The sequence below is a fragment of the Equus quagga genome, chromosome 18, assembly GCF_021613505.1.
Source record: "Equus quagga isolate Etosha38 chromosome 18, UCLA_HA_Equagga_1.0, whole genome shotgun sequence".
Lineage (NCBI taxonomy): Eukaryota > Metazoa > Chordata > Mammalia > Perissodactyla > Equidae > Equus > Equus quagga.
In genome coordinates, this window is record NC_060284.1 from 5,954,937 (window position 1) to 5,968,074 (window position 13,138).

The 13,138-nt window shown below is 42.4% G+C and overlaps 1 protein-coding gene across 1 annotated transcript in view; it reads left to right on the top strand.

The window, feature by feature from the left end:
* The window catches only part of IL23R (interleukin 23 receptor), a 52,550-nt gene extending 51,229 nt beyond the window's left edge, over window positions 1-1,321 (top strand). Inside the window, exon 10 of the mRNA XM_046645861.1 lies at window positions 617-1,321. Within this exon, the coding sequence (XP_046501817.1) occupies window positions 617-1,264 (648 nt within the window). The 3' untranslated portion in view covers window positions 1,265-1,321. The remainder of the gene's footprint in view (window positions 1-616) is intronic.
* The last annotated feature ends 11,817 nt before the right edge of the window (window positions 1,322-13,138 follow it).

Sequence of the window (13,138 nt, forward strand, 5' to 3'; positions counted from 1 at the left end):
CCGTCAACCCGAAGGCCTCGAGTCCTTTTCTTACCCAGAAGAGTCATCAGGCTTTTATACAAATAAAAATCTCCTTCACTCACCCTCCCAGTCATCACGAACATGTCTGAATTGTAAGTAACCACACACCTTTAGAAACTCAGCACAAAGCATTTATTACAACCTTCTTCTCGAACGGCAGCAAAATAGGAGTCTCCTCTCCTCTTTTCTTTTATTTAAGCACCAAAATATTTTCCTGTAGTAAGGCCCCATTATATTAAGAAATATTCCAACATATTCCAAAATCCAAATTTTAGAAGGCCCTGAAATAATATGCAAGTTACTATGCAAGACATTTCTTTCTCTTTAAAATTTTTAAGTCAAGACATGTGCTTAAACTGCGCATTATTTTTATTATTCCTTTCCTTCAGTCTCCTCATGGGAGAATTTAATAAAGATTTGGAATCAAGCAGGATAACACAAGACAAAAGCAGGAAATCGTATGGGAAGAGAAACAACAGGAGAAAAGGGAGGGGAAGGAAGGTTGAGGGAAAGCTGAATTCCAGTCCTGATTCAATTATCCAGTTGGCCTCTTTAAATGAGTTTTGTAAAATAAAACAATGTCTTTTCTTCCCAGGAAAAAAATGAATTTATGAATAATAGTTCCAGTGAACAGGTCCTATATGTTGATCCGGTGATTACAGAGATAGAAATCCTTCTCCCAGAAGAACACAAGCCCACGGCCTACAAGGACAAGAATGCAGCATCTCTGGAGCCCAGGGACCGCCTGCAGAAGTCACTACTCACCAGTACGACAGTCGTGTACATTCCTGATCTCAACACCGGCTACAAACCCCAGATTTCCAATTTTCTCACCGGGGGAAACCATGTCGGCAATGGTGATGAGACAGCTTCCTCAACCCTCGGGCCGGTTGCTTCCTTGGACCTGGGAAAGAATGCCAGGGTTAAACAATATCCTAATTTTGCTCTTTCTGTCGCAACTATGAATTCACTGAGCAACACTCTATTCCTCGAAGAATTAAGCCTCATTTTAAATCAAGGAGAGTGCAGTCCCCCGGACACGCAAAACTCAGTAGAGAGGGAAAGCCCCGTGCTCCTGGAAAATGCTTCGCCCGATGAAACTGTTCCAGAACAGAACCTGCTGCCTGATGACTTCGTCTCCTGTTTGGGGATCATGAACGAGGAGTTGCCATCTATTAATCCTTATTTTCCACAAAATATTTTGGAAAGCCACTTCAACAGGATCTCACTCTTGGAAGAGTAGAGCTGTGGAGTCAAGATGAATAAGGGCACGCCGCCTTACAATCCAGTTGGAGCTCACCCCTCAATGTGAATTTAATTCTGCCTACTTTTGACAATTAGAAAACTGAGATCCAAAGATGGAACATACTGGGGCTGGCCCGGTGGCGCAGCGTTTAAGTTCGCACGTTCTGCTTCTCAGCGGCCCGGGGTTCGCTGGTTCGGATCCTGGGTGTGGACATGGCACTGCTTGGCAGCCATGCTGTGGTAGGCGTCCCACGTATAAACTAGAGGAAGATGGGCACGGATGTTAGCTCAGAGCCAGGCTTCCTCAGCAAAAAGAGAAGGACTGGCAGTAGTTAGCTCAGGGCTAATCTTCCTCAAAAAAAAAAAAAAAAAGACAAAGATGGAACATACTTCATGGTCACAAAAGAAGCAGCGATATTAGTGATATTTCCTGTATTTTTTTCAAAGTATCGACTACATCCTTTTTATTTTTCCTCATTGCAAGGCACAGAACAGGTCTCTCTGCTGTATGAAGGATAAATAATACACAATACGAGGCAGTGAAATAAATGCTGAAAATAGTTTTTTAAAGTTGAGACATTAATATTTGCTTGCAAGGGGAGAAGCAAATTTAATTTTCATTTTGTTGCTTAAAATTCTCTTGAGTAGGCAAAAACATAGCCCCCAAGAACAAAATAAGTCAAGGATAGAAACAGAGGCGCCATTAACTAGCCTGTTTGCTGTGTTATTTTTTTCTATCACTTTCCATTCAGATGTTAGGGATCTGATCTTTCCTTCTTTTGATTTTGGCCTAAGAGAGCTATGAAACGGTGACGTGTGGCGATCATGAGGTGGCTGTCTTCATTCACGTTAGAGTGATGCATTTTCCTCCCGTGGCGTAGTTGGTGCATCAATCACACTAAGTAGAGTTAACGAGGTAGCAGATGCAGCGGATCAGCAAGGAGGGATTATTTCTTTAGTCATCAACCATGTACTAGATATATGTCAGAAAAGTGTTGTTAAAACAGACATTTGTCCAAATCTGAGGTGGCAATACTTGCCACACCTGCCACTGCCCCCATCCCATGTCTCTGCAGACATCGCTAACTGATCACCACGTGCCTTTCTGCTGAGCCCTAAAGTGGCCTCAGAATCCTGTCAACGTGGCACCCCTGAGGGGCACGGCCAATAGGGCTGGGCCCTGAGATGAACTCTATCTGCCAACCAGGTCAATGTTGAACGGTGAGTGATCTTAAAAACATGAAATGCGTATTTTAAGCTGAGAAATGGTATCCAGCGGACTTCTCTATACCGATTCATTTTTATGGTGAAGGGGAAAAATTTTCTAATGATCAGAACGATTTGAAAATAGGGTACATTGCCCATTGAATTTCTCTTTCTCTTCTGACAGTTGTCAAAAATAATAATTTATATTCAGATGTAATAGTTTAATTTTGTTATAACATATCAAGCAGTTAAACAAAAAACAACGAGTTGCCTGTCATGTGTTTAGCACATGAGCAAGCCATTTTGTTTTGTTGTCATTAAGTGTCCCCATGAGGAGGATGGCCGTACATCCTTGGTTTGTCCTGGTTTCTGACTGTTGTCCCAGAGTTCACTATGACCAGCGTGCCCCTTCACTCTCAGAAGCATCCCGTTTGGATGATAAAGCATGTGGTTACTCTATCCATGCAGACTGCATAAGGTCCATCATATAAGTAATTTATCACAGTCCATCTCTTTTTTCACATTGACAATCCTCTTTATTTTGCTTTACATCATTCACTAAAGCCCTTTTTCCTCAAAATGGATCATTACTATTCACAGTGTAAAAAAAAGTAGCCCGTGCTGTGAAATTCTATTCTATTTATCCTTAAATGTGTAAACATTTGTTGTACTTCACGTATTCTGAAAGGAGCATATTTTGAGTCACTAATGAAATGCTAATATTAAATATCTTGGCTTGTAAATGATTATACCTCTTTGCTTTACTCCTCTCCAAAGAGAGAATCTCACGAAGCGAAGAGGCAGGTCGTATTTGAGGTAGAAATAACAAAAGACTGAGACAAATCTTTGATGTTTACCAACCTGATGAAGACAGCTGTTAACGTGTGAGGAATATTTTCATAGTGTATTTCAGTATGATTATAATCTGCTGCATATCAAAAAAGCTTTTGTCAAGCTTAAGGGGTGGCAGCGTTATTTGATCTGTGCAGCTTCCATTGCCACGGGCGTCTCCCTTACCACTTCTCCTTCTTACCTGCTGGAGCGGCTGCTTTCTCTTCCTATGGTACCTTCCCCACACCCACATCACTGTTCAGCACTGAGGGGACACTGCTAGTGCCATCTGTGCCATTAGCCCTTCTTGGCCCCAACAGACTAAAACTTGAGGCTGTGCCTCTAATGGAGGCAACGTGCCTGCCACTACCCCAACTCCCGGAAAATTTCAGCTGCTTGTCAGCAATGCGACCTTGGTAAACGGGCAACGGTTGTCTTTCCCTGATTCTTTTATTCAACACGTATCCACTGAAGTGTTGAATGTCTCTACTATGTGCCAGGCACTGGGAGTGATGTGGATGTTAACAAAACCTTGGGGCTTATATTCTAGGAGCAAGACACAGACAACACATGGGGCCAAGTCATCATCCTTCTAGGAACTTACATTTCAGTGGGGAAGCCCGTGAGGATAGGAGATGGAGGCAGGCAGAAAAAAATAAAGGAGAAAAATGCCAGATAATAATAAGTGCTGTGTAGAGAGGTAAAACGGGATAATGTGGTGGAAAGCGACTTGGTGGCCACACTATGCTGGGCGGTCAGGAAAGGTGTCTCCCAGGAGGGGACACTGACGTTGCCATCTGAATCGCAGGCAGGAGCCAGCGTATGAGAGTCAGCTTGCCAATGATAAGTCCCTTAGATAGAAAAACTCTCCAGTGGCTAGTGTCTCTACTTTCTTCCCTCCTGCACAAGTTGCCCCAAGCCCCACTCGCCTGCCACCTCACCCTTCCTCGGCCAGAATTTTCTATAGATTTGGGGGACAAGTGTGTATGTTTTCACATTTCCATCTAGCCCTTGGGTGTATTATCAATTTTCTCTCTCTGAGTCTCACAGCCTTTGTAAGTTGCTGCTTCCTAAACGGATGTGTCATGCTTCTTAGCGTGGGTTAAGGAGGAGGAGGAAGAGAGAAAGAGGAAGAAAAAGCCCCTGGAGATACCCTTGAGAGGAAAGAAGGGGAGAGAAATACAAGGAAACAAAGACAGATCATTACTCAGTAATGCTGAAGGAAAACGGAATGCCACAATTCCGGACAATACTAAAGCTGATTCTGGGGAATCCATTTTCCTCCTGTTCCAGAATCTTCCTCGCCCCTACCTCCCTTTTCTTACATAGAAGCAATAAGGGGAGGCACAATTAAAGTACAGTTTTGGGGTGTTTTCTTGGTTTGTGTGTGTGTTTTTTTATCCTTTTTTTAATGAGGAATTTGTTTCCACCAGCATTAGAAATGATATTGATGATATAAGAAGGCTTATGCGTTTTACCTTGTGGTTCTCAGGTAACACGGGTTGCTGTTTGGCTCTCCTGGTCCGGACGGTGTTCCCAGCGTCTTTTATTTTATTTTCAGCCATCCTCCCTTTGATAGAGGCAGTGCATGACTATGGCATAGGGCAGAGGCTTTCAAAAATAAATTTTAGCCGCTGATCCCCGTTCTCCAAAGGAAATGTGTTGCAGAAGCTTAGAATGTAAACCAGGGGAAAGCAAATCTCCAGCTGAAACAGCAGCTGAAGGTCATGCCTGCCCCCACTCCCACCTGCCCCTGAAGCAGCCTAGACGTGCGGCATGGAAATCCAAGCCGGGGGTCTCTCCACACCTAGGGGAGCTGGGTCCTGGCCCAGCCTTGAGAAGCCTGTACCTCAGACTGTACCAAACTCTCCGTCTCAGCCACAAGCCTGCCGGCCCAGGTGGAGGGGACCAGGACTCCCCCAAACCTCCCTACAGCCTGAACGGCTTTGCAAAAGGAGCTTTCTCTCAGAGGCTGCCAACAGAGGTGCACCACATGCAATAATTAACTTGTTTCTTTCCAACTGCTTTATCATAAATGTCTGGATTTTGTTCAAATTTATGTTCTTTTGTGATCACTAAGAATAAAATATTGTGTTGTGAACGTAATTAGATTTTATAAACCCAAAGATTGTCGAATTGTGCTGCAGTTTATCTTTTTATGAAGTAATTACACCAATTATAGGAGGTGATGTTTTAATGGGAAATGTTACCCACTTGGCAGACACTATTGATTTAAAATAAAAGAAGTGATTAAAAACCATTTATGGAGCTCTCTTGGGTGAAAGCATGAAACCAATATAAAATAATTGGATTCTGACTCCGAATGGGTTGTGTGGGACTGCTGGATGCGATAATCAAGGCGATACTACAAAGAACTCCAACAAAGGTTTGACGGAGTGTTATTATGTCTTTCCCACCGCTAAGACTACACCGTTAAATTCCGATTAACATCTCATGTTAGGCCGCTTAGCCATTTTGCTAATTTCACTTTTCAACTTAATTTAAGATAAATCCTCTGCAACTTTTATAGCCAGAATTTTCATCAATTTTCTGAAGACACATTTCCTTTATGCTTATGTTATGGAAAACAACTTATTATCTAATACTCATAATTAACATTTAGCAACAAATTAAGAATTTATTCTTAAATGATCCATTTTTTGGGGGGCAGTGAGACAATTCTGGCCTCTTTACATACATAAGAAGAAAAAAGAGAACTATACTAAGCAAGTGTTGCAGAAACAGTTCTTTCCTGAGATCATTGGTTCAAAAATTCAAGCAAAACAAGATGCTTTTCTAACCAAGAAGGCATACCCAAAATTAGTGCCTCTGTCGAAGACAGGAAGGAACTTGTAAATAGTCAAACACTGGAGCCCAAGGGTGAGACGTGTGTGGGGACCTGGAAATGGCCACTCCACGATATGTCTCTTTGGCATGAGGATTATTTGAGGCTGATTGCTTTTGATAAACTGGGACAGGGAAAGAGGCTCTGAGGAATGGAACTTGCCCTTTGTTAGGACACATTTACATTTGTAAGGTAAATCTCTATCTGTAAAGGTGCCTCCCTCTCTGTACTAGGAAGAAGAAAGGAGATGACCTTCTCTTTAAAAACTCTTAATCAATACCAAAGGCAAGGACTTAAAATCTGCATTTTATTGTGCTAGTCTGGTAACCTCCTGTAACTAACTTCCCTCCCCCTCCCAATGCTGGCATTTCTTAAAGATTAAGCATCTTTCTTTAGGCTGGGAACCGATTGCGGCACTCATCTGTGACTCCCCCAGCCCGAGGTAACACACCTGCCACCCTGCGGCGCTCACTGAGACGGCAGACCTACCTGCTGTGTCCATCAAGCACTGTGCCGACAGGGCAATCTTGTGACTATTGTGGGAGGGACATTTCAATCCTATGTGAAACACCCTGTTTGGGGGTATATAACCACTATGTGCACCCCACTTCTTCGGTGCCCTTTCTTCCTTCGGGAAGAAAGGCCCCGGGCCATGGTTCCTCATAAAGCTTTGTTTAATTTTCTCTTGCTGTTCTGTCTCATGTGAATTTAATTCGTTCTCCGGCCAGACGAACCCACATTTGGGGAGAGGAAATGTCCTCCTCCCCTACACGTGGAAGTCAATAAACCCAGCTGCTTTCTTTCTGTTCATATCCTGCCAGAGAATTTTATTAGAAGTGAGTGAGAGAGAAAGAGTACAGTAGTAGAATTTTTAAAAAAATTTTGTTTCTAAGCTATGTAGTAATTCATGAAAAAACACTTTAAAAAGTCTAAGTAATAGCAATGTAAATGGAGTGAAAAGTGACAGACCCTCTTGGCACCCCTGCCTCCCACACCCCATCTCCATCATCAAAAGTGGTGACTCTCAACAAGGTAGTGTTTTTCTTTCCAATTTTTTTCCACCTAAATGGTTAACATACGGTATTGTTCTACGACTTGCTATTTTCACCTATCGATATACCTTGGAAATCTTCACGTCATTATATATAGCTTTATCTTATTCTTTTAAACAATTGCATAGCATTCCATAGAATAAATGTGTTTTAATATATTTACCTGTTCTCCTGTTGAGGGACATTTAGGTTGTTTTCAGTTTTTCAGTATTATACTCATTCCTGTAATAAATGCTCGTACACACATAAGAGAATTTGGGGGGAGAGATAGGTGCCTAAATGGATGGAGCAATAACGGGAATCCAAGGAACCTGAGAGGAGAGGCGGGAAATGTCAGTAGCTGGTGGAATGAAGAGGAGCTGAGGAAAGCTGGAAAGCGTGTGGGTGCAGGTGGCTCAGGCCCCTCCTGTGCCCCCAGGGAACAGCGCCAGCCCCGAATCCCTACCCCGCTCCTGCTGTTTTGCCTTCCTGTTCGGGAGTTCCTAAAGATGTGCAAAATCTGATATTCACTGGATCCTAGCTGATGAGATGCTCATTCCAAACCTCTCCTTACCTGGACTTAAAGTTCAGCACTCATTTTGCCTCTGGATTCAATGTAGATGTATCTTATCTTACTGCTCAAATTGAAAATCGCTTGTGTTTCATTAAATGAGGAGATTGAGATTTTAAGAAGCTGCCAGCTGCCGAGTATTTGCAGGTTCATTTTTCCTCTTTTAGTATTCATTGCACATTCCGTTCGATGAGCTCCTTTGGAGATTCCCCTTGACTGAATAGAGGCAGCCTGTGAGAGACGGGAGGGAGCTTGCTAAAGCCCAGAGAAGTGCAGAAAAGGAATTCTAATGCAAAAACAAACAAAACACAACCCAGAGACTCTTCAGAAACACAGTAGGTGACAGAGTCAACCTATCCTCATCACTTTAATGAAATGATTTTTAAAAGCCCTCTTTAAAATTCTTTTTTCCATTTTGTTTCTTTTGTTTTACTAAGCAATGCAAATCCTCATTTAGCAAAAAATTTGCAGACAAGCATGTAGAACCACAAACATAGCTGATGTTGCAAATAGGTGGACTCAACTTTCTTCTTTCATTTTCCCTTTAAGAGCCTGGATAAGGTCAAACGATCAGGGTTTTGAATTTTGAATCCACCGCACCCCAAGTACGTGACCTCGGACAATTGCTGGAGTTTCATGTTCTCTGGCCTTGGCCTATTTTCTGGGACAAGGACACTGATCTTGGCGTATCTTGCTAAAGAAGATTGGACTGAGTCGTCCACTCTCTCCTTCCTGAAACCTTTTCTTCATTCCATTCCCAGGACACCACATGCCCAAGACCCCTTTCTCTGACCGCTCATTCTCAGCCTCCTTTTCTGGTTTCTCCTAGCCTCCCTGTCACATAAAGATTGGAGGCCCCTCAGCTCAGGCCTCAGTTTCTCCTTTGGTGACCTTATCCATGCTTGTGGCTTTAATCGCTATCGACATGTCGTGAAAACAGATTAGCCCGACCTCTTCCTGAACTCCAGACGCACACATCCAACTGTCTGTCTGGCAAGCCGTCTGCGCGTCCTCACAGCCTGTAAGATCCAATGTGAGCTGACCTCCCAGGTCTTCTCTTCTCACAGGCGTCCCCATCTCAGCAAACAGTATTGCCATTTTTCCAGTTGCTCACAAATCTAGGTGTCATCTTTGACTTTGTTTTTTGCTTTCACTCCTCATGTCTACTCTGTCAGGAAATCCTATCCACCCTACCTTCAAAATCAATCCAGAAATTAGGTCACTTCTGACCACCTCAATTCAACCACGCCCGTTCAAACCACCATCATCCCCTGCCTGGGTTATTATAAAAGTCTGCCAAGGGCCATCTTCAATACAGTAACTAGATGCAACTAGGTGATCCCACTGAAACAACACTTGTCTGTTCCAAACCTGTCAATGGCTTCCCACCCCACAACTAATAGTAGTCCAGTTCACTACAGTGACCTGTGAGGCCCCCCCTGGTTTATCTCTCTCTGTCCCACTGGCCACCTAGTAAGCACCTCAGGGCCTTTGCTCTTGCTGTTCCCTCTTCCGGGAACGCTCTTCCCTGAGATTGTCACATTGCTCACTAGGACACTAACTCAAGGCCTTCCCTGGTCACTGGATCTAAAATTGCATACCCCCCCCCCCCATACTGCCTGCTCTCCTCCTCCGCTTCTCCTTTCTTTGTAGCACTCACCACCAGCTGAAATCGAACATACTGCACATTTCACACATTGATCTTGTTCATTGTCACCCGCTACAATACAAGATCCGTGAGGGCAGGAGTATTTGTCTGCGTGTTTCCCCATAAATCTTTAATGCTTAGAATGGTGCCCGTACATAGACGCCCAATAAATATTTTTTGAAAGAATGAATGAAGAATAGGCAGTGCCCCAGTCTATTAATTCCAGCTGCTTCCCACGAGAAGGAAAGCGACATTACAGGAAGCATGGCGGCGCTGGCAGACCGCAGGGGCTTCCCGGGGCTCTTCTGTAACACTCTATTCATTTATCACCATTGTCGTCGTTTCTCTCCGAACTGCCACTGTGTGATAAGAAGCAATGATACAATGCAAAAATATTCATTTTTCTTTTCAACTGTGCAGTTTTCTTATATTTCTTGGATCATTTCTACATGACAGTTATTTTCAACCACCTTTTTCACTTTTGCCCAAAACCCCTACTTCAAATGGATTCATGCGGCAGAGTTAACAACATGTCAGTGAGAAAACAGTATCTTTCATTTCTTCAGGAGGCAGTGTTTCTAGACTCTACACTCATCAGACAGCTCTCCGGCTGATAATTGGGGCAGGCAAATTGTGTGGAGTATTAAAGAAAACGTGCAGACAAGCAGGTGTACTCGCCTTGCAGAACATTAACCAAATTGCTTATAGAGAACAACAGCTAAATTCTAAAAGGCCGGGCTTTCTTATAGTTGATATGAACTTTGGTGTAAAGAAATGTCACTGAATTCTACCTAAAATAGTGAAGTAGAGATAACCCATAGAAAGTACGCATGTGCTCCTTCCTTCCTGCCTCCCTTCCTTCCTTTTTCTCTCCCTCCCTCCCTCCTCCCCCCACTTCTCTTCCTTTCTTATTGTTTTAAATGTCATCTAATTTTCTTTCAATCTAGCCTGTTAGTTTTCTAAATGAAGCTGGTTGGCTTGGTGGCTTGTGCAGAGCGGCGGAGCTGGGGGCAGACCCCACCTTCCTGATCCTGGCCCAGGGCTCCTACAACCTGTACCAGATTAGCTGTCTAGAAATGGACCAGCTGTTCTCATCTGCCTAACATTAGAACCACCTGAGGACTTTAAAAAAAAGGAAAAACCAAACTACTGAAGCCTGATCATCACCACCAGTCTCAACATACCTTTTTTTTAGGAAGATTGGCCCTGAGCCAACATCCATGCGCATCTTCCTCTATTTTATATGTGGGATGCCTACCACAGCATGGCTTGATAAGAGGTACATAGTTCCATGCCCAGGATCTGAATCAGCAAACCCCAGGCCACCAAAGCGGAGCACATGAACTTAACTGCTGCACCACTGGGCCAGTCTCTCAGTGATACTTTTTTAAACGTTCATCAAGGGTATTTTGTGCACTGCCAGGGTTGAAAACCACCCACTTCGTTGCTCCCCCTTGTGAAAAGGGACTTTTTGCCTTTGTCCTTTATTATTTAGCACTCCCAATTCTCACATCACTTCCTCTTCTTAGGGACAACAAAGGACAATCAATAGGAGTCCCTCCACCTCACTACCACCCCATCCAAACTTGCTTTCATCCATCCTCTCTCCTTACTTCCATAAAACAAAAGAGGGACAGCTTCCCGGTGTCAGGCTGACCTCTCCACCTGGCCCTGACTCTCCCCTCATCTGGGCCTCCCTAGGGACTGGCTGCAGTTGTCTGCTTGTATATCACACACATCTTGTTCCCATTTCCAGTGTCTTGCTCATAGACCTGTGGTAGAGAATTCTAATTGTCTATTCAACATCCATTCCCACATTCTTATTGACAGAACTCCTCTATTATTGAAGCAGCAATGCGCCCTGAGAGAAGACACATTTTCCAGCCTCCCTTGCCACTAGATGTGGGCATGCAACTGAGTTCTGTCCAGTGACATATACATAGAAGCTGTTAGAGTCATTTCCAGGAAGTCTTTTTAATCTCCACATTTTTGTGGCTTCTCTGGTTTTCTTACTGTAGTTGATTTCTAGTTTCATACCTTTGTGGTCAGAAAAGATGCTTGGTATTATTGCAATCTTCTTAAATTTATTGAGACTTGTTTTGTGGCCTAATATGTGATCAATCCTGGAGAATGTTCCATGGGCATTTGAAAAGAATGTGTATTCTGTGGTTTTTGGATGGAATGTTCTGTATATATCTACTAAGTCCATCTGGTCTAATGTGTCCTTTAAGGCGAGTGTTTCCTTGTTGATCTTCTGTTTGGATGATCTATCCATTGGTGTAAGTGGAGTGTGAAAGTCCCCTACTATTATGTGTCACTGTCTATTTCTCCTATGTCTGTTAATAATTGCTTTATATATTTAGGTGCTCCTATGTTGGGTGTGTAGATATTTACAAGTGTTATATTTTCTTGTTGGATTGTTCCCTTTATCATTGCATAGTGCCCGTCTTTGTCTCCTGTTACAGTTTTTGTTTTAAAGTCTATTTTGTCTGATATAAGTATTGCTACCCCCACTTTCTTTTCTTTGCCATTTGCATGGAATATCTTTTTCCATCATTTCACTTTCAGTTTGTGAGTATCTGTAGGTCTGAAGTGTGTCTCTTTTATGCAGCACATACATGGGTCTTGTTTTTTTATCCAATTGCCCATCCTATGGCATTTCATTGGAGCATTTAGGCCATTGACGTTTAAAGTAGCTATTGATAAATATGTATTTATTGCCATTTTGTTACTTTTTTTCTGGGTGTTTTAGTAGCTTTTCTCTGTTCCTTTCTTTTTCTCTTGCTCTCTTCCCTTGTGCTTTGATGACTGTTGTTAGTAATATGTTTGATTTCTTTTGTCTTATTTTTTTTCTTGCTTATTATATGTTTCTGATTTGTGATTACCATGTGGACCCTATTTAATATTCTATGTATATAACAGTCTATATCGAGTTGATAGACTCTTTAGCTTGACCTCTTTCTAAAATCTCTACTTTTTTACTCTCCTCCTCCCACATTTTGTGTTTTTGAAATCATATATAGTCTCTTGTTTAGTGTGTGTCTATTCATTACCCTCTTATCATTGAAATAGGTGATTTTAGTACATTTGTCTTTTAACCTTTATGTCATCTTCACAGATAGTTGATCTGCTACCATTATTATTGTCTTTTAACCTTTATATCATCTTCACAGATAGTTGATCTGCTACCATTACTATACTTTTATCTTTGCAAGTGGTTTTATTGCCTGTTTTTTTTTAATAACTTTTTTCTCTCTATTTGTGGTCATTGCTTTCCCACTTAAATGAGTCCCTTCAGCATTTCTTGTACAACTGGTTTCTTGGTGATAAACTTCTTTAATTTTTGCTTGCTGGGAAGCTCTTTATCTCTCCTTCCATTCTGAATGACAACCCTGATGTTTTTTCCTTTTAGCACTCTCTGTGCTTCCTGTACTTGGATGTCTGTTTCCTTCCTGAGGTTGGGAAAATTTTCATCTATTATTTCTTCAAATAAATTTTCTGCCCCTTTGTCTCTTCTCCTTCTGGGACACCTATAATCCAAATGTTGGCATGCCTGATATTGTCCCTGAGTTCTGTTAGACTGTTCTCATTCTGTCTAATTCTTCTTTCTCTTTTCTGTTCAGCTTGGGAGATTTCCTCTAGTCCTTCGTCTAGCTTGCTGATTCATTCTTCTGCATCCTCTACTCTGCTATTGAGTCCCTCTAGTGAATTTTTCATTTCCAGTATTGTATTCTTCATTC